General features: G+C 43.7%; 10 protein-coding genes and 1 long non-coding RNA gene across 11 annotated transcripts; 7 read left to right on the top strand and 4 right to left on the bottom strand.

The window, feature by feature from the left end:
• Positions 1–89: 89 nt before the first annotated feature.
• On the top strand, positions 90–1,529 carry LOC108054525 (chymotrypsin-1). The gene is made up of 2 exons (XM_017137524.2): positions 90–845; positions 1,314–1,529. Exons 1-2 carry the CDS (start codon positions 120–122, stop codon positions 1,407–1,409), a joined length of 822 nt encoding a protein of 273 aa, XP_016993013.2. The 5' UTR covers positions 90–119; the 3' UTR covers positions 1,410–1,529.
• Positions 1,453–2,444, top strand: LOC108054526 (chymotrypsin-1). Its single transcript, XM_017137525.2, has one exon. It carries the CDS (start codon positions 1,564–1,566, stop codon positions 2,365–2,367), a length of 804 nt encoding a protein of 267 aa, XP_016993014.2. The 5' UTR covers positions 1,453–1,563; the 3' UTR covers positions 2,368–2,444.
• Positions 2,445–2,589: 145 nt separating this feature from the next.
• LOC108054524 (chymotrypsin-1) lies at positions 2,590–3,669 on the bottom strand. The gene is made up of 2 exons (XM_017137523.3): positions 2,714–3,669; positions 2,590–2,649 (listed from the first exon to the last, which is right to left on the bottom strand). Exon 1 carries the CDS (start codon positions 3,635–3,637, stop codon positions 2,762–2,764), a length of 876 nt encoding a protein of 291 aa, XP_016993012.2. The 5' UTR covers positions 3,638–3,669; the 3' UTR covers positions 2,590–2,649; positions 2,714–2,761.
• A 403-nt stretch (positions 3,670–4,072) lies between these two features.
• On the bottom strand, positions 4,073–4,807 carry LOC108054496 (uncharacterized). Its single transcript, XR_011418890.1, has 3 exons — positions 4,517–4,807; positions 4,286–4,462; positions 4,073–4,233 (listed from the first exon to the last, which is right to left on the bottom strand). It is a non-coding gene; the product is annotated as an uncharacterized lncRNA (long non-coding RNA).
• A 426-nt stretch (positions 4,808–5,233) lies between these two features.
• LOC108054499 (chymotrypsin-2) lies at positions 5,234–6,206 on the bottom strand. The gene is made up of 2 exons (XM_017137477.3): positions 5,452–6,206; positions 5,234–5,396 (listed from the first exon to the last, which is right to left on the bottom strand). The coding sequence occupies exons 1-2, from the start codon at positions 6,189–6,191 to the stop codon at positions 5,324–5,326; spliced, it is 813 nt and encodes a 270-aa protein (XP_016992966.2). The 5' UTR covers positions 6,192–6,206; the 3' UTR covers positions 5,234–5,323.
• Positions 6,207–6,689: 483 nt separating this feature from the next.
• Positions 6,690–7,773, top strand: LOC108054498 (chymotrypsin-2). The gene is made up of 2 exons (XM_017137476.3): positions 6,690–7,520; positions 7,586–7,773. Exons 1-2 carry the CDS (start codon positions 6,741–6,743, stop codon positions 7,655–7,657), a joined length of 852 nt encoding a protein of 283 aa, XP_016992965.2. The 5' UTR covers positions 6,690–6,740; the 3' UTR covers positions 7,658–7,773.
• A 1,947-nt stretch (positions 7,774–9,720) lies between these two features.
• On the top strand, positions 9,721–11,002 carry LOC108054500 (chymotrypsin-2). The gene is made up of 2 exons (XM_017137478.3): positions 9,721–9,928; positions 10,345–11,002. The coding sequence occupies exons 1-2, from the start codon at positions 9,729–9,731 to the stop codon at positions 10,973–10,975; spliced, it is 831 nt and encodes a 276-aa protein (XP_016992967.1). The 5' UTR covers positions 9,721–9,728; the 3' UTR covers positions 10,976–11,002.
• A 913-nt stretch (positions 11,003–11,915) lies between these two features.
• Positions 11,916–12,955, top strand: LOC108054497 (chymotrypsin-1). The gene has a single exon (XM_017137475.2). The coding sequence runs from the start codon at positions 11,942–11,944 to the stop codon at positions 12,761–12,763; it is 822 nt and encodes a 273-aa protein (XP_016992964.2). The 5' UTR covers positions 11,916–11,941; the 3' UTR covers positions 12,764–12,955.
• A 676-nt stretch (positions 12,956–13,631) lies between these two features.
• On the top strand, positions 13,632–14,574 carry LOC108054533 (chymotrypsin-2). The gene is made up of 2 exons (XM_017137533.3): positions 13,632–14,346; positions 14,408–14,574. The coding sequence occupies exons 1-2, from the start codon at positions 13,638–13,640 to the stop codon at positions 14,521–14,523; spliced, it is 825 nt and encodes a 274-aa protein (XP_016993022.2). The 5' UTR covers positions 13,632–13,637; the 3' UTR covers positions 14,524–14,574.
• Positions 14,575–14,695: 121 nt separating this feature from the next.
• LOC108054531 (carnitine O-acetyltransferase) lies at positions 14,696–16,847 on the top strand. The gene has a single exon (XM_017137531.3). The coding sequence runs from the start codon at positions 14,821–14,823 to the stop codon at positions 16,753–16,755; it is 1,935 nt and encodes a 644-aa protein (XP_016993020.2). The 5' UTR covers positions 14,696–14,820; the 3' UTR covers positions 16,756–16,847.
• Positions 16,848–17,077: 230 nt separating this feature from the next.
• TwdlW (TweedleW) lies at positions 17,078–18,250 on the bottom strand. Its single transcript, XM_017137532.3, has 2 exons — positions 18,140–18,250; positions 17,078–18,072 (listed from the first exon to the last, which is right to left on the bottom strand). Exons 1-2 carry the CDS (start codon positions 18,152–18,154, stop codon positions 17,173–17,175), a joined length of 915 nt encoding a protein of 304 aa, XP_016993021.2. The 5' UTR covers positions 18,155–18,250; the 3' UTR covers positions 17,078–17,172.
• Positions 18,251–20,454: the final 2,204 nt, after the last annotated feature.

The following is a 20,454-nucleotide window of genomic DNA, read 5'->3' as shown; positions in this document are numbered from 1 at the left end:
GCCTGGCCAAAGGTTCGCCATAAACTGATTTTTTATCTGATTCCGATAAATGGTCAAGAATGGTGGGAACCTGGGGCCTTTCAAAGCTTCATTAGCTGACCAGGCCAGGCGGAACCAAGATGTCGGCGTCAGTGTTTTTGCTCCTTATCCTGGGACTTGCAGGACTCTCCTCCATCACAGCCATTCGAATCAAAGGGAACGACACCAGTGGGTTTTTCAAGGATCAGCGGATCATTGGAGGCCAGGCGGCCGAGGAGGGATTCGCTCCCTATCAGATATCCTTGCAGGGCATCTCGGGCGCCCATTCCTGTGGCGGTGCCATAATAGCCGAGAAATTCGTCCTCACAGCCGCCCACTGCGTGGTGAACGCCAACATTCAATGGCTGGTGGTCGTCACGGGCACCAATCAGTACAACCGTCCAGGAGGCAGGTACTTCCTGGAAGCCATCCACATCCACTGCAACTACGACAATCCCTCGATGCACAATGACATCGCCATGTTGCAACTGATTGAGCCGATTGTGTGGAACGAACGCACCCAACCAATTCCACTGCCCGTGGGGCCCATGCAGCCGGGTGACGAGGTGATCCTCACCGGCTGGGGATCCACCGTGCTCTGGGGCATCACTCCCATCGATCTGCAGGTTGTGTACCTTCAATACGTTCCGCACAAGGAGTGCCTGGAGTTGCTGAGCAACGATCCGGACTGCGATGTGGGCCACATCTGCACCTTTTCGCGTCAGGGCGAAGGTGCCTGCCATGGCGACTCCGGAGGACCTCTGATCAGCAATGGCTACCTCGTGGGGCTGGTAAACTGGGGATATCCCTGTGCAACTGGTGTTCCGGTAAGTGATCTTATAAATAAGATTTCTTATTATAATACACCCAACAAAAATCGATATTAAAGTAGATCGATTTTACATTATTTAAGATCAATTTTAATCTGATATGTGGCCAGGTAAATTTAAACTGGTCGAAAAGAGTACTTCATGTTAAAACGATATGGGTTTTGAATGATCTGAAATTTACATGGCCATATCGATTTTACGGTAACATGCTTTTTTTGGTGTGTATCGTATAACTTGTTATTATAATGTATATATTATAACTGAAATTTCCGTATTCTTGGAAATAAACTCACTTTACCTAAAATATTCTTAAGTAACTTTCCCATAATGATATGGTCAGGTTAATAAACCAATAAATCCAAGATTCGTCAGAATGTTTTTATGGATAGTCCTTTAGGAGCAATAAAGATAACGGAACTCAAAACCAGAGAGAGATATAATTCTAAAACTTTGCAATCATTTCAGGACGCCCATGCCGGTGTATTATACTACTTGGATTGGATACGCAAGGTCATGAGTGGGAATTCGAAATGCACTGGCTTTGGCTCTTACCAGGCCTAGACGTTCCGTGTTCGACGACTATCGTTGTTCATAAAATAGCCCAGTTTATAAGGCCACGATAAATTAGCCCTCGATAAGAACGGGGGCCAGTTAATAAAGTTTTGATAGCGATGAAGTTGACTTTTAGTGTTCAGTACGTGGCCAAACCTTCGAGATGCAGCTGCTGTGGTTAAGTCTTTCGATCCTCCTGCTCCTGCAGCCCCCGAACTTCTGCCAGTCGAAGCGGCTGGTGGGACCCTACGAGCCCACGGGGCCTTCGGGTAGGATTAAGGGCGGCGAGGAGGCCGAGATTGGATTCGCTCCGTATCAGGTCTCCCTGCAACCCATTGTGGGCAGCCATAACTGCGGTGGTGCCATACTGAACGAACAATGGATCATCACCGCCGGTCACTGTGTGGAGAACTATATTCCCGCTCTGGTCAACGTCATCACGGGAACGAATAAATATGCAGAACCGGGAGCCATATATTACACCGAAGAGATCCACATGCACTGTATGTACGATCAGCCCTATATGCACAACGACATCGCCCTGGTGAAGCTCACCCAGAATATCACGTTCAACGAGTTGACCCAACCCATTGATCTGCCGACCAGACCAGTGCGTTCCGGCGATGAGATCGTCTTGACGGGTTGGGGCGCTCAGGAACCCTACGCCGGATCGGTGGAGAATCTGCAGAAGCTGACCCTGGGCTTTGTGCCCCTGGACGAGTGCTACGAGATCTTCAACCAAACCAGCAGCATGGGCGTGGGCCACCTCTGCACCTTTTCGCGGGAGGGCGAGGGCACCTGTCACGGCGACTCCGGCGGTCCGCTGGTCAGCAATGGCCACCTGGTGGGCTTGGTCAACTGGGGAAGACCCTGCGGAGTCGGATTCCCCGATGTGCAGGCCGATGTGTTCTACTATTTGGACTGGGTTCGCAGCACGATCAGCGGCAACGACAGATGCTACTACTAAACTAGAAAACTGTCATGGTTAAATTCATAGAGCAGAGAAAATAAAGAAAAACTTTAGCTTGATGGAAATATTTTAAATGATTTTGTATGGAAATTTAGTTCATTTCGGGGTAGAAAATTGGAAGAATTCAGGTCAATATAATAGAAGGTTTTAAAAATAATGCTTGGGGTTTCAATGTTTAAAATTGCTTCCTTACCTAAAATAAAAATTATATTTGTCCTATTATTAAATGGCATCTTCTGCTCTTGACCTTTATTTAAACATTGACTGGTAGAATTAAAGCTAAGACAGTTATTGATAAATTAATTAGCTTTTTTTAAGCAGAACAGCTGACCAAGTAACTTACTCGAAGTAAAGTATCAAAGCACCAAATTTTCCTTCCCTTAGTTTCTTCCTAGCTTCCATAGTTGCTGGCGTAGCAGTGGCAGCTGGATTCGCATAATCCCGAAATAATTCTCCTGATCCATTCCTTGTAGAAGAACACACTGGCCTGGCTGTCTGGCATGCCGATGGCGCAGGGATATCCCCAGTTGACCAGGCCGTAGAGTATTCCGTTGAAGGTCAGTGGACCGCCGGAATCGCCGTGACAACCGCCCTGTCCTCCGTCGGTCAGGGTGCAGATATGGCAAGCTCCGTTCAGCGGATCGTTGTTCATTATATCCTGGCAGGTTGGGTAATCCACGTGCGTCAGATAGGCCTTCTGCAGCACATCGGGTGTATCGCCCCACAGAACCGTGGATCCCCAGCCCGTGAGGAGCAGCTGCGTCCCGTTGGCCAGCGGTTCGGTGGGCAGTTCCGCCGGTTGGGTGTACTCATTGAACTTGATCGTATCGTTCAGCCGGATCAGAGCAATATCGTTGTAGTACGCCGGGCTGTTGTAGTTGCAGTGTATCCAGTGCTCCTCCACAAAGTACAGGGCATCCGGCTGGGCCCAACGCACAGTGCCCGTGGCCACTCGCAGGTAGGTGGGATTATAGCCGTAGACGCAGTGGGCTGCGGTCAGGACATGTCGCTCGTCGATGATGCAACCACCGCACATGTGATCACCGTACATTCCCTGCAGCGATATCTGGTACTTGGCCTCGCCCAGCTCCGCATCCTCTCCGTTTATCACGCGATTCTGGAAGTTGACTCCTCCCTCACCCGCCGCCTTGGAAATCCACTTCAGCTGCTCTTCACTCAGTTGCGCCGATCGAATGGCATTGCTAGGACTATAGCCACTGCAGACCAGCAGGATCACAAGGATCTCGAATAGACCCCGTCGAACCATTATCGTGAGTGCTTCAAGTTTCAATGCGCCAATTAAACCTGCATACGGGTCGTGATTTTGCTTTTATACTCCAAGAAATCGCTCTTATATCGTATATCGTAAGCCTTAGGGGTTTATCGTAAATCGGATTCGATGTTCCCGCAAGTTGTATCTATGCCATAAAGCCGGGTATCGTAAAAAGATATAGACGCACACTGATTATGATTTTGTGACCGGGCAATCAATGTCAGCGCCGTCATGATATAAGAAATGGTCATTCCCTGGACATTGGCATTGGATATTATCAAAGGCGAGGGCTGCAGCTTTTCAGATACCTTTATTTAAGTACCTCATCAAATAAATTTTTTTATTTTAAAATATATATATTTTTAATTGTAAATATTTAAATTTTAAATTGATTCTTTGATATTTCACTTCTGCAATTATTTAATCTTATTCATCTCTCCTCGAATAGCAGAGCATATTTGATTACTTCGCTCAACTCCCTTTTCATCAACAGCAGTGAATATCATTTCAATCTTATAACGACCAGGCTTCAGTGAAACACTCAAGCCTACTTTGATTTCAAAATAAGATGGTTTCATTACCAAAACAGTCTGTAAAAACAAAATGGGATAATTAATGGTACTTTTTTTAGGTCCTGCATACCCCTGGAACGTTAACGCATTTCTCCTTAATTTCCGCAACATTTTCAACGTTTTTAAAAAAGAAAGTATGTAAATATTGCCTTTCGTCAAAAAAAGATCTGCACACATTCTTTGGGGATAAATTTAGTACGGTCGGCACCCAAGATCCGCGGTCAAAATACTGCATGCTTAGTGCTGCCTGAAAAAGGAGGCTCTTTAAAAACTTCCATGTTGATAAAATATTTGTATTTACATTAATTATGTCCTCTTTTTGGATATTCCACGAGGTCGTCAAATTTCCGCCAAAATATACGCCTTGTTCACTCATGACAAAGGTCGCGTCAGAGAAATTGAACAAGCCATTCATGTTTTGAGATCCTGGAGGCGGTTTATCGCAGTCGGTAAATATCCTTTCGTCCTCCAAAATGAACTCGTAAACAAACTGCATCGAATAATGGTAAATACTAAATATAAGTATTAGTAAATACCATTCTCGGTAATGAGGGCTATCCATTTTGATCCATTCACAACTGTATTTCTGACGAACACGGTGGAACTTTTATAGCTCTCAATAATGGTAATGAATTAAAGCGCAATAAAATTAATGATATATAATTATTAAATTAATTATATGTATTTGTCAAAACGTGCGTTGAACCGACATATTTTAAAATGACCTTATTAAAAATATATATAATTAAAATAGTGTTTGATCAAAATGCATTAGAATTAACATTTAAACAGAAAATAATTCATATTTTAAAAGTAATAAGTATTTCAATTTAAGTCAATTTAAAATGCATCCGAAAATATACTTTACTAAAGCATTTCGCCTTTAAAATTTCTCAGCCCTCGAAAGCATAGTATTATCGTGTGTCAAATTGTGTTAGCAAACAGATCCATAAAAGCATTGATTGCCCATCTAAAAACAGCTAATGACCAAGTGAGTAAGGGGAATATGTTATCAGCGTTGTTTTCATCAATAAATATATATATTTCACATGCCAATTCACACTACAGAAATACAGTTTGATGGAAATTACATCTTCTTTGATCTCTTTTAGGTAACTCGATTTTTGCATCCCTTGGGAGTTCTTCGGATCCATTCCTGGTAGTAAGTAGTGCTGGCATACCTATAAGAAAGTGTATTACTTGAATTTGTTTAGGGGTAATCGAACTTGAACTTACATATCTGGCATGCCCACGCCGCAGGCTCTTCCCCAGTTGACCAGACCCACCAGTGTGCCCTCCCACATCAGCGGACCTCCAGAGTCCCCGGAGCAGGCTCCCTCCCCCTCCCGCGTAAAGGTGCAGATGTGACCGATGTCGATGCCATCGTGGTAGTCCCACCTCTCCCGGCACTCCTCGTGCGATATGATAGTTAGGTTGATGGTCTGCAGTTGCTGCATCGTGGGAAAACTACTTTCCGGAGCACCCCAACCCGTCAGAGTTACAACAGCGCCCTCTGGCGGTTGCTCTCGGCTCAGCTCAACGATCTGGGTGCGATCATTAAATACAATCGATTCGTTGACATGGATCAACGCTATGTCATTGTTATAGACATAGGGAACATCGTAGAGACAGTGGACCAGGGCCTCATCCGGAAATAGAGTTTGTCCCGGTTCAAGGCGATCGTTTGTGCCTACGATAATCCTCAAATCCTCGAGGCTAAAGTCCAGCGCACAATGACCGGCGGTTAAAATCCATTGTTCGTCGAGGATGACGCCGCTGCAGATGTGGGTTCTCCAGGTGGTCTGAATGGATACCTGATAAGGAGCCACCCCATCCTCCGCCTCCTGCCCACCCACAATTCGATTGTCCAGCAGTTTACGATCCAAACGCTTGCCGCGCGTGACGTCAATGGAAGTGCCCAAAAGAAGCAGCCAAATCAGCCAAATTGGCCAAATCAGAGACAAACGGACAGCCATCACGGACAGCACACCAAAAAAGACTCCGGAGACGAGGGACAATGCCGGACAGCGCGAATTAATGACTGGCAATGGAAAATTGTATGACCCAACTGGGCGTTTTTATATGGATTCCATATAAAAACCCATTTTATCGCACACCGTTTCGGGTTTTTTTTTCGCGGACAACTGACCACTGGCCAGCAATCTTTATAGCCAACTAACAGTCGGGCGGTTATCTTTACGGCTTTAAGGATAAAACCCAATCGGTAAAGGCGGAACGTCCAAATTGGAGCCGCTGAACCATAAACCAATGGACTGTGTTTGTGACATGGCAAATCTCGGCGCTCTATAAATGCACCGACCGAAGTTGCTGGTCAGCTCACAATGCCCACGGCCGCAAGGCAAAAATGTATGATGTATGGATCCATTATCGCCCCATAAATGCCATATTATCCAGAAAACTTGACCGAACGCGGCGATAAGATCGGCCATATGAAGTGTAATTTTAAGGTGGTCCGTTGGAGGGTTTTTAGTTTCGATTGTACCGTGCATATACCAATATATACCATGCGAACCAGATGGAACTTTACGGGACTGCTGGCCCTAGCTCTTCTGGCTCTTCAGGAGCCCACAGAAGCATCCATGCGGATGCGAGGCGAATCACTTCCGGGATTGGCCAATGCAGAGAAGCGTCGCTCCAGCGAGTCTGTGCCCCAAGGTCGTGTGGCAGGCGGCACCACCTCCACCGAGGGCAATTGGCCGTGGATTGTGACCCTCCAGAATATCTACTCGTATCACCTGTGCGGCGGCATCATCATTGACCCCAATTGGGTGGGCACAGCGGCCAGTTGTGTAGCTGGTTTGAGATCCAGCAGGTTGCTGGTGGTCACAGGAACCTCGGATTGGTGGGACCTATATGCCCCCTACTACACCGTGGATCAGATCCATGTGCACTGCAACTTCGACAAGCCGCTGTATCACAACGATATAGCCCTCTTGCACTTGGCCACGCCCATCGAGTTTAATGATGTGACCACGAACATAACGCTGGCGGATATCGATGATCTGCAGGAGGGCGAGAAGTTGACCTTCGCGGGCTGGGGCAGCACAGAGGCCATGGGCACCTACGGTCGCTATCTGCAGGAGTCATCGGGCACCTATCTTCCGAATGCCGACTGCCAGGAGAAATTACAAAACTACGACGATGTGGATCTGGGTCATGTCTGCGTCCAAATGGACGAGGGCAAGGGCGCCTGTCATGGGGACACCGGCGGACCGCTCATCGATGAACAGCAGCGCCTCGTGGGCATTGGCAATTGGGGCGTGCCCTGCGGTCGTGGCTATCCGGTGAGTTTTGCACCGATATTTTAAAGTACCATTTGTATTTATTACCCCCCATTATTATCCATTAGGATGTGTATGCGCGAATTTCGTTCTACCACGATTGGATCCGCACCACCATGAACGGGTGTACAATCGGCTAGACGTTGGCCATTTCTTATCGGTGCACTGAGGGAAATATGATGTACCCAGCTGGCGATGGATTTATTAATATGTATATCGAGAATAACGATTAAATGTGATTTTATCATTTGGCAATGCATATATTTTTTTTATTCTGTGGATTTTTGGTTTTATATGATCTGGAATTTCCAGGTCGTAATCGTCCAAAAAAGTTGACCTAACATTTTGGGGGAAGAAGTCTAAAATCCATAGAGATTTTGTGCTATTTTAAAGTAATTACACAGGTACACAGCCAAAAATTTCCACGAACCATTTCAAGTTTTCCATGATATTTGGGTGCTCCTGAGTAAAAGTCCCATACAAAATTATTTTCCATCACCTACAGGTTCCGCGGTATAGCTAAGAATACAAAAAACCGATGTTTGCCGACATTTTGAATTACGTGGCCTATATAATTGGACCAACCTTTATTATTTTCGGTAGGACCTACTCTCAATACATCAAGGCATTCCTAAAAAATAGTCCCCATTGTGAACCATTGCCCATGTCCTTGGAATTCGACGCCAAAGTTGAAAATCCCAAAATTGTAGAGATTTTTCTGATGGAAAAACAATTCTGAGGATTAAATCTTGAATGGAAGTAATTTTAACTATTCATTGTATCTATTGTTCATTGTATGCTTTAATTTCGGTTTAAAGCGTTTTCATGAGAACATTTTATTGGATTTCTTATACTAATAAAACCGATTTTTTATTTCATTATCTACTCCTAAATGTTGTCAAATTTTGAATAAGTCATGGCAACCTCTAGAACTAAGAAACTAAAATACGTTCACTGAACATACACAGAGAAATGTAAATGTTTACTCCCATTCTGTAGGATGCCTTGACTTTTTTAAAATTTGACAACATTTAGGAGTAGATAATGAAATAAAGAAAACGGTTTTATTAGTATAATAAATCCAATAAAAAATATTCTCATGAAATCGCTTTAAACCGAAATTAAAGCATACAATGAACAATAGATACAATGAATAGTTAAAATTACTTCCATTCAAGATTAAATCCTCAGAATTGTTTTTCCATCAGAAAAATCTCTACAATTTTGGGATTTTCAACTTTGGCGTCGAATTCCAAAGACATGGGCAATGGTTCACAATGGGGACTATTTTTTAGGAATGCCTTGATGTATTGAGAGTAGGTCCTACCGAAAATAATAAAGGTTGGTCCAATTATATAGGCCACGTAATTCAAAATGTCGGCAAACATCGGTTTTTTGTATTCTTAGCTATACCGCGGAACCTGTAGGTGATGGAAAATAATTTTGTATGGGACTTTTACTCAGGAGCACCCAAATATCATGGAAAACTTGAAATGGTTCGTGGAAATTTCACAAAGTTTAATTTTGTGTTCCTGTGTTATTTGCTTGTTAATACTCAAAAACATTTCAGTATTCCAAATGGGTAAACAAGTTGATATTAAAAGCTAACAGTTTTAGTATAAAAACTTTATGATTTTTGGAGTTTTAACGCTTTTTGCTCGGACTTAAAACTTTTAAATAAGGTGTCTTGTGTAAACCTTTCTCCGAATGTAATTCGTATTTGTTTGATGGATAAATATTTGTTGTTATCATCACATTTACCACATATCTCTAATTAAAATATATTATATATATTATAATTGGTTTTTTATACTAAAAAATTACTAAGCGTGGGGTTAACCCAATGAATACAAAATTATTTGTGTGATAAGATTCATGGTGTTTTGAACCAAAACAAAAAAATCAGTAAATCAAAGGTATTCCAGCAAACACATCAAATATTTCTTAAATGTGTTCCTAAATTTTTCCAAGTGTAGGCACAGGTACTCATGATTTGTGTTGCTGATTTAATAAAAATTATGGGATTTTTACGACGGGGAGTTCTTGGTTTTTGCTCAGGCTGACCATGATTGAGATTGCACAACCTTTATGGCAGATCATTAATATCACGCCGGCTATCTTATATCGTACACTGAATATCGTATATCGGAGGTTAGTTGATTTTCGGCTGCAACCCCGTGCAATTAGTCCAACTTCAACTGTTCGTCAAAGATGTCTTACGAAATCAAAACGGTCTCTCTGGTCGTCCTCGTCCTGCTGGCGATATCCTTTTCGGAGGCGAGTCTTCGTCACCGCGCTGTTTCCTCAGAAACTCCCGCGTCCGCGGATAAGTTCAGCTCCCGAATTATTGGTGGAGTAGAATCTGATGTCTCGGCGGCTCCCTATCTAGTCTCGATTCAAAACAGCTACGGGTATTGAACTTGAATTTTTTAAATCTCACTGATAGTACAGTAATACGCAGGATTTTCTGATAGTTTTGTGATAGAGTCTATTAAGACTAAAATCCTTAGTGTGCACAGAAAAAAAGTATTTAATTTTTAGATGATTTTTACAATTATAAAGTTTTCTTAAACGTTTAAAATTTATGAAAATAATTGTTCTTAGATTTCTAAAATTGTTCTTAATGTCTTTTTCAACCTAAAAAATTGTGGTTCAAAATTTTAATCTTGATTTTACAAATTTTGAAGTTTAATTAACAAGAGAAATCCTACCATATAGTTTTTCCGCACTATTTGAGGTATTGTAAATATTTATTAGTATTACTTCACATTTGTTTTTAAATTTAAACCTATATATTATTTTCTAACCATACTTTCATCCTTTATAGCAACCACTTTTGCAGTGGTGCAATCATTGACGATCAGTATGTGGTGACCGCTGCCAGTTGCGTGGCTGGATTGCGTAAAAACAACGTGAAGGTGGTCACCACCACCTATAACAATTGGGGACAGGCGGGCTGGGAATACTCCGTGGAGGACATCATTATGCACTGCCAGTTCGATCAGCCGATGTACCACAATGACATCGCGCTGATCAAGACCCATGCACTATTCGATTACGATGATGTGACACAGAATATCACCATCGCTCCCTTGCAGGATTTAACTGAGGGCGAGACCCTGACCATTTACGGCTATGGTAGCACGGAGATCGGCGGAGATTTCTCCTGGGAACTGCGCCAACTGGATGTGACCTATGTGGCGCCGGAAAGGTGCAATGCCACCTACGGCGGAACGGGAGATCTGGATCTGGGTCACCTGTGTGCCGTGGGAAGGGTGGGTGCGGGAGCCTGTCATGGCGATGCCGGAGGACCCATTGTCGATGGTAGGGGTCGCCTGGTGGGCGTTGGCAATTGGGGCGTGCCCTGCGCCTACGGATTCCCCGATGTCTATGCCCGCTTGAGCTTCTACAACAGCTGGATTACATCCACGATCAACGGTTGTGCTATTAAACTTTAAAGTTGTCAATAAAGTTTTATAACAATTGTGGTAAGATCTTATTTATTAGATATGGTTAGGATTTATCGTCAATGTTGCCATAGATAACGCCTCAAATTATGTCAAAGTCCAAAATCCACAATTTAGCAAATTAAATGGGAAATAAGTGATTAATTGAAAATCTTGATAATCCCTAGACCAGACGTCTACATGTTGTTGTAATTGTGAGTGATAAGTGAGTTGTCAAAGTTTCATTGAAGCCATAAAAGGCACCTGGTTTTTCAGAAACGGTATAATACTCTGCAAAAGCTGTATATTTTCCTGCTTTTAGACGCCCAAACTTGGTGAGTTTATTTTATCAGTGTTTGATAAAAAAAATTATAAAAAAAAGTAGGGGATTTAAATTACGCCTTTATCTAAATTATTTTTAAATAAGCCCATTAATTCTGTTTTGCGATTGTCCTATCTATAAAGTTATATATTTACTTCTTGAGAACTTGTTTACCCTTAGGGTATGCCGACTTCTGTATCTTTAAGGGGCCTTCAATCATTTCGCAATTATTCCACCCGAATTTTGAGTAAACTTCCATTCGATTGCGGCCCTATCAAGCGACGGCGTCTGAAGATCTCCCTCGCTACGAACAAAGTCCGTACCCATTGCGTATGAGTAATCTTATTATGGTCGTGTGCTAGTTGTCTATCACTCACAGTCCAAATGGCAGTAGAATTCCCCCCCTATCAGGTACCATATATATTGGCTATGGTAATTGTCATTATCGAAGCTTCCCTCGAACTGAGCGGGCTTATCGCAAAACATATTCAAAAGAAACTCTCGGCGAGGTGATAAGGGGAATTTTGCACAGACCGCGGGACTATAAAAGCGATTGCAGTGCCAAAAAGTGGGCAAACCGTTTACGGAAGTTGAAGACAGCGCAACACTAGGAAATATTATTTAATATTAAAAAAGAAAGAGATAACTACATCAACATGAAGTGCCTGGTTCTGATTAGTCTGCTGGTGATCCTGTCGCAGTGTTCGGCGAAGAGTGTTAAAAGACCTCGTCTTCGTCATCAGTTAAACCATCATTTGGGCCACGTTAAGCCCGAGACCCGGGTGATTGGAGGCGTGGATTCACCCACTGGCTTCGCTCCCTACCAGGTTTCCATTATGAACACCTTTGGCGAGCATGTCTGCGGTGGCAGTATCATTGATGAACATTGGATCCTCACCGCCGCCCATTGCATGGAGTGGCCCATTCAGTATCTGCTGGTTATCACCGGCACCACGGACTACACAAAGCCTGGAGCGTCGTATGTTGTGGATAAATCGAAGGTCCATTGCAGCCATGACAAGCCGGCCTATCACAATGACATCGCGCTGATTCACACGGCCAAGCCCATAGTTTTCGATGCGATGACCCAGCCGATTCGCTTGGCCAGCAAGGGCAGTCTGCCCAAGGTGGGCGACAAGCTGACGCTGACCGGATGGGGCAGCACCAAGACCTGGGGCAGGTATTCCACCCAGCTGCAGAAGATCGAACTGAACTACATCGAGCACGACAACTGCGAGTCGCGGGTGCGAAACATCAATTGGTTGAGCGAGGGACATGTGTGCACCTTCACCCAGGAGGGCGAGGGATCCTGCCACGGCGATTCCGGAGGTCCTCTGGTCGATGCGAACCAAACCCTCGTCGGCGTGGTCAATTGGGGCGAGGCCTGCGCCATTGGCTATCCAGATGTTTTCGGTTCGGTGGCCTACTACCACGATTGGATCGTAACGATGATGACCGATGCTGGAACCGCCTGCTAAAGGTCGAAAAAAGTCACCCGAGGGGGTACAAAAGCCAAAAAAGCCAACGAACAAAAATAGCACCTGCCATTTAATGGCTCCTGCCTATTGATCAAATTAGCCAGTAAATTTTATCACTCACATGATATCATAGATATCATAAATTATTTATGAACAAATAAATGAGCAATTACGCTTCACTTTTAACTTAAATTTATTTCATGACTTGTTTTTCACTTTTACCAGACGTCTATTATTGGGATTTAAAGGGAACAACAATCTTTGGGACTCTCTTTTAAAGAAATCCCCCACTTAAAGTTGTCCAGATTATTCCACACGCCAGTCATTCTTACGATCAATCATGATATTTAGTTCGCAGAACTGAGTCAACAAACAGGTAAGCGCCAGTTCGGAAGAAGTGGGATATCAGGAAGTATTGGTTATCACCTGTTATCACCAGCGCTGTTATGATGGGTAATGGAAATAAACAATATTTGGCTAAGAAGTTTTCCAGGAGATTCTGTCCCTCTTAAACTGTACATATTATATTAATCTTGGAAATGTGAAATCTATTATTTTTATTTCAATGTAGGTATTTTAGAAATGGTTCAAAGCTCTATTTATTTAATAGGCACCCAATAACCTTACTTTAATTCCCTGTTATGTACATTCAAGTTTATTTGATAGCTAAAGCCACCCCACTTATCAGCCTAACCTTGTTTTATGCCAAGTGCCAGTCTAGAATTGAGTATTATTTACCAACTCAGCTGGACTTTTCCAACCAGATATTGACTGAAGAACGTGACTGAATTGCTAATTGTATGCCCCATTTTACCTATAAGAAACATTTCCCGATGGCTGTAGAGTTCAGTTCCTTGAAAGACAAGCAGTCATTATGTGGTTAATGCTGCTACCATTAGTTTTGTACAGCTCCTGTGTGACTAGTCAGATCCTCTATCCTCCGCAATATACCAATAATCGCATTGTGGGCGGCGAGGAAGCCGCAGAGGGCGTGGCACCCTACCAGATTTCCCTGCAGGGATCGGGAAGTGGATCGCATTCCTGTGGAGGTGCGATTATTGATGAACGTTGGATTATAACGGCGGCCCACTGTACAAGAGGCAGACAGGCAACGGCTTTTCGAGTCCTCACAGGCACTCAGGATCTTCATCACAATGGCTCCAAGTATTACTATCCCGACAGGATTGTGGAGCACAGCAATTATGCGCCTCGCAAGTATCGCAATGATATAGCTTTGCTGCATCTGAACGAGTCGATTGTGTTTGATAATGCCACCCAACCGGTGGAACTGGATCACGAGGCTTTGGTTCCCGGCTCCCGACTTCTTTTAACTGGCTGGGGAACCCTTTCTCTGGGCGGCGATGTTCCCGCCCGTCTGCAGAGTCTGGAGGTCAACTATGTGCCCTTCGAGCAGTGTCGAGCGGCCCACGATAATAGCACTCGGGTGGATATTGGCCACGTTTGCACCTTTAACGATAAGGGACGCGGCGCCTGTCACGGCGACTCAGGTGGTCCTTTGGTGCACAATGGCAAGCTGGTGGCCCTGGTCAATTGGGGACTGCCCTGCGCTAAAGGTTATCCAGGTAATAAGATTTATAGTTTATGGTAATATTAAAATATATTTAAACTTTTACCCCTTTTCAGATGCCCACGCTTCCATTGCTTACTATCATGACTTTATACGCACTCACCTCAGTCTATCGAAAACCGACAGCTCCGATGATAATAAAGAGGAGGAGATGATCATTGTCAAAGATTAGGGACTAGGATTAAATTGAGTGTACTTTATCTAGGCTGATAAGGTAATTTCTCTGCAGGAAAATTCTAGTAAATTATAAAAACATGTTGAAAATAAATCTACAAGCTTTTTTTATAAATTTAATTTACATTAATAAAAACAGAAAATATATATAGGAAGCCTATCCTATCTTGCTGATCGAAACAAGCTGAAAGTTGACAGTAATAATGTAGAAATAAATTTCACAAACAAAACACAAGACACTAATAAATTGACCAATTTTGGGAAAGGGCGAACCGCATTTCAGAGAATCCTTGAGATGAAGTTCCGCAGCAATGGAAGGACTCTCTGGACTTTGGCAAGGAGCTCGGTTAGGCAGCAGACTCGAAATGCGGTCGTCAAAAAAATGCTAATCGCCAGCTTTAGCAGCAGTTCCAAGGAAAACTTAAACTCGGATCAGCCCAACCTTCTAAAGTACCACGTTTTACCGCTCGAAGAGACCCTGAAACGCTTTATGACCACTGTTGAACCCCTGCTGTCTCCCGAGGAGATGGCCAAACAGAAGGATATAACTGCCAAGTTCTTGAGGAGGGATGGTCGCGATCTGCAGAAGCTCCTGGAAGAAGTTGGCCGCAAGGAGAAGAATTGGTTGGCCCACCGGTGGTTGAAAGTTGCCTACCTACAGTTTCGATCACCGGTCACCGTCTTTGTGAGTCCCGGCATGACATTTCCCCGACAATGTTTTGAAAATACCCACGAATTTGTTGACTACACGTCCAGAGTTATCTTCGGATTGGGTGAGTTCAACGACCTGGTGCATGCCAAAAAAATTCCGATTGTTAAGATGGGCGGAAAGGAATTGGACAACAGTCAGTTTGGCAAGGTATTCGGCACATGTCGGATACCTAGGAGATCTACCGACGACATCGTCTATAATCCGTGCTCCGATTATGTGGTGGTGATCTACAAGAATCATTTTTACCAACTAAAAATCTATGATGAGAAGGGAAAACTTATCATCGCTCCCTGCCTGGCTGTTCAGCTGGAGGAGATCATGTCGAAGGAATCGAAATGTGGAGTTCCCTATGGTATTTTGACCACCGACTCGAGGGACAACTGGGCCGAGGCCTACGAACATCTCTCGAACACACCTCGAAACAGTGACGCCCTGAAGACCATTCAAAATGCTCTATTTACCGTCTCTCTGGACAAGTGTACCTCGCCAAAAGAAGGTCAAGAGGACGAAGAGTTAATTCTATCGCTGATCCATGGAAATGGTAGTAAAGCCAACAGTGCCAATCGCTGGATGGATAAAACCATCCAGTTGGTGGTGAACCCGAATGGAAACGTGGGATTCACCTACGAGCACTCGCCAGCCGAGGGTCAGCCCATCGCCATGATGATGGACTATGTGGTGAAGAAGCTGAAGGATGATCCTAGCTACGGGGAATGCGGTTCGGAGGATTTTACGCCGGCGAAAAAAATACAGTTCTGTGACGTTACTAAATGCGTTGAGCAATGGCTGATGATCGCTCAAAGAAACATTGATAAGCTGGCCAGGGCGCTGCAAATTAAGGTTCTTCGGTTCGAGGGCTATGGAAAGGATTTCATAAAGAAGCAGCGTTTGGGACCGGATAGTTTCATTCAGATCGCCCTTCAGTTGGCCTTCTTTAAGCTGCACCTTGAGCCAGCGGCGCAATATGAATCGGCACATTTGCGCATTTTCGATGGCGGTCGAACCGAAACTATACGTTCGTGTTCCAATCAATCCTTGGCCTTCTGCCACTCCATGCTGGATCCGGGTTCCCCGGTTCAAGAAAAGGCTGAAAAGCTTCGAGAGGCGGTGATGTGCCATCAGATGTACGCCAAGTTGGCTCTTCAAGGCAGGGGAGTCGATCGCCATCTGTTTGGACTAAAGCTCATGGCCGTGGAGAACTGTCTGCCCATTCCAGAGTTTTTCACATCGCCTGGATATGTAAAGTCCACTCACTTTCGCATGTCGACCTCCCAGGTGGCCACGAAATATGACGCTTTCATGGGATATGGTCCCGCCGTAGACGATGGATACTCCTGCTGCTATAATCCACGTGAAAACGATATTATTTTGGCCATATCTGCGTGGCGCCATTGTCAGGCAACAGATCCCTTTAAATTGGCCAAGAGCCTTGCGCAGTCCTTTTCTCAAATGAGAAATGTTCTGGAAAATTGTCCGGCCTCGACTGAAAAACCCCTGCAACCTAATTGCAAGCTATGAAAATGTTTTTTTAAAGTCCACATTCATATTTTAAATTTAAGTATTTCATACTATAATGCGATTAACATAATATAAACCTAAACTTTAAGATTTATAGATTTCATTCAATTAATTAAGAGACTTTGGTGCACCCAAAAAAAAATCGATATGAAACGTAGATCGATTTTACATTATGTAATATCAATTTTAACTTGATATGCAGCCATGTAAATTTGATATGGTCGAAATGAGTATTTCATGTAAAAACGATATGGATCAATTTTACGGCGACATGATTTTTTTTTGTGTGAAGCATCCCCTCTATAAAATTCATCAAACTTTTTTTTTTTAAATTGTATTTTAACTGGCAATTACTTAAAACTAAGAGGTATTGATGACAGCTAACTAGAACTGGATGTGACGGGCAATGAAGAATACTTAGAACTGGTTCGCGGGCAGATAATGATTGCCGATGGGACCGACGCCGGAATTTCCTGCGCCATTATCCACAAAGTGGCCCTCTGACTGCTGCTGCTGCTGCTCCTCCTCCTCCTCCTCTGGGGGATCCAGGGATCCGACCACCGAGGTAATGGGGGCCACTCCCTCGTCGGTGATGGTGGAACTGCCTCCCAGGGTGTCGTACTGCGACTGAATCTGCCGCTGGGCATTCAGCGCCTCTTCGGGAGTGCGGTACTTGATGAAGAACACCTCCGGCTTGTTGATGTGCTGCGGCGTCTCGGCAATGGCGTCCTGCAGATCGGAGGCGGTCGTCTTCTTGGCCAGCACATAGACCACCGTCTTCTCCTGCTTGAGGGTCTTGGCCAGGTTAAGAGCCGCGGCACGGTTCGTTTGCGACGGCGTCTTGACGAACAGCACATTGTAGTGGTTGCGTGGCTGCTGGGCCAACTGGTTAAGCTCATCCTGCACCTCATCCTCGGATTCCTCGGGCGCCGAGTGGATGAAGAAGTTCTTGGTCACAATGGGACGTTTGGGAATCCTCACCCGCGGGCGGGCACGTCGCTGCTGCTGGACGGGAGCAGTTTGGAAGTTGATGGGGAAGTTGGTGGGCATGGGGAAGGAGCCGGTGGTGGGACGAGGGGCGGGATGGGATGGGAACTGGCCACCACCGGGTGGCAGATAGGGCAGTGGAAGAGGTGGCAGCACGGGGTGGGAGGATTGCTGGGGCTGGAGTTGCTGCTGCAGCTGCTGGTTCAACAGATGGGCCACCACAGGCGGCTGCTGTTGCTGCTGCTGGATGCGGTTGTAGTTGTAGCCCGCCTGGGTCAAACTAATGTCAGCCTGGCTGAGGCTCAGGCACATGGCCCCCACGAGAACCGTCTGAAAGAGAAGTGTTCATTATAATCCAAAATCCATTTAATCCTGGGCTAAGGGTAATCCAACGCACCACAAATATCTTCATGCTGTCGCTTGGTTGGGTGTCTCTCTGCTGGTTAGCTGTCTTTAGCCGGATGCTCCCTCGCTGTCCGAGTTTCTTATTGCTGTGATGATGGGTCAACCGGGCACCGTGCCTTTTATACCAATCCGCAGCCACAACTTGTTTATAATCGGAAACAAATCGTGAAACAGCAGCCAACACAGTTGCAACAGTCGAGAGGGGTCATAAAACATTTGTTATGCATGGCGAAGAGGTTGCTAGCATCGGATCTATCTGGCTGGGTGGCAAGTGGGCTTTTGTATTAGCTTTACAAGGGGTTCCACGAAAGTCGAGCGAGTGGAGATCTTAACAATGGGCAATCGTTGTAAACTAGTTGGTATAGTTGTTTACAACTTATTTCGAGTAAATGTATCATTTGATTTACTTTTTAACTTTTAGGCAGATGTACTTTAACTTGAAATATAGCAACTTTTTTACCAAATCGTATACAAAACATTTACTCACACTTCAGATTTATGAAATAAAGTACCAAATAGGTATGTAATAAAATAAGGTTCAGATTTATGCACATTTATTAGCTGTTCGAATATGACATCTCTGGAATGTATTATAATTATTATCTATTTACAAAATAGTTATCTAAAAATATGTTTTTATTTTTCACAAAAATATGACCAAATATCATGGAAATTAAGTAAGTAAAATTATTTTGTTTACACATTGCATATTATAAAATTATTAAGATATCCCAGCCACTTCGCCATGGTTGCCAAGTAAACAATAAAAGCCTCGTTTAAATTAATACAAAAGTATTGTTTTTTCTTGGCAATTTTTGCAGGGCAGTTGAATGCCGCTGAGCGATATGTAAATATCGATGACGAAGATAGGCGACGAGGTTACAAGCTCGACTTAAAATGCACTTTTGTCCATAGGACCATTGTCTCTATTTTGTTTTATTGTTCGAAACTTGAGCTATCAAATGGAAATTGAAAATTGTTTATTCGGGGACTAGAGTATTTCGCATCTGTTTTAGTCTGGCCCAAGGTCTAGGTCTTTGTGTCCATTCGATGGGGCGTAAATATTGTCAGCTCTAAATGTGCCAAATTGAGACAAAATGCTCGTATATTTGGATTCGGAATAGGTATCACTTTTCGAACTAAAGAAGTGAAGGTAAATCACCCGATAAAATCGAAAGTATATCTTGTCAATTGGATATGCCCAGCTTCCAGCGGAAATTGGTAGTCATAACAAACACAAAGCAGATGCATACGGAATGAGCTAAGATATAGGGCCTTATAGGGCTAATTGCTTTGGGGTGAATGCTGTATGCTGTAATATCAAAACGGAGATAGGATGGTTTGCCTATTCCTTTCCAATTTTGACTTATTCACTCACCCACTTGAGATATATGGCTATACCTTGTGCATTCAACAGAGTGCATCTCATTAGCTGGGGGGAAATTCTGCCCACAAATCAAAATAAACCAGCCAAGGGCAACTTGGCCCCTAGATGATATGTTAGCCCACATTTCTAACGGCTGTTATCTGTCCAAAAAGAAAAAACAGGTTTTCTACTTTCTCACGCCAATTTCGTGAGCCATGAAAAGGCAGTGAAATGAAACCGAAACTTTGTTTATTTTTGGCCGAAATCATTTGTTTATGTGGGGGGCATTAAAGATGCAAAGATGTGTCAAAGAAATATACGATAAATTTCCGTTTGTAATGGGAAACCAAAATTACTTTGTCATTAATTAATAGACCCATATGCATTAGGACGAAAGTAGCAACCAAAAAAAAAACAAAATACAAAAGTTTAAATGGAAATGAAAATGGAATCCGACCGAAGCAGAGCCCTGTGATTAATGGGTGCCAACTATTGCCGCACTTTGCATATTTTATGCAAAGCGAATAAGTTGCTAAAATCTATTGAATGCAAAACACTCGGTGCACAGATTAGCCAAAGCATAAAAGTGAATGTTGACGGGACACAAATTATGATTTGCGTAACAAAACTATTTTATTTTAATTTATTAATTCACACCATGAGAGATTTGGACATAGGCGGCCTTTGTCCCCTTCTGTGCATAGCATTAGCAACCGAATCCGACCCCAAACCCTCCATCCGTCGGCAAATCCGCATCCCAAATCAGTCACATCGAATTGATTGGGCGATAAATGCCCCTGCGAGGCCTACCATTCGGTGATAATAAATGCATTTTTAATTATTGGCCTGAAAATGGTACAAAATTAATTATGGGACACCCCGAGTTCACAACTATTTCGGGATGCCCACGAAACCCAAGATAAAACCACCATTTTTATAAT

The sequence above is a fragment of the Drosophila takahashii genome, chromosome 3R (genome assembly GCF_030179915.1).
Source record: "Drosophila takahashii strain IR98-3 E-12201 chromosome 3R, DtakHiC1v2, whole genome shotgun sequence".
NCBI classification, from domain to species: domain Eukaryota; kingdom Metazoa; phylum Arthropoda; class Insecta; order Diptera; family Drosophilidae; genus Drosophila; species Drosophila takahashii.
This window is presented reverse-complemented; position numbering and strand designations above follow the sequence as displayed.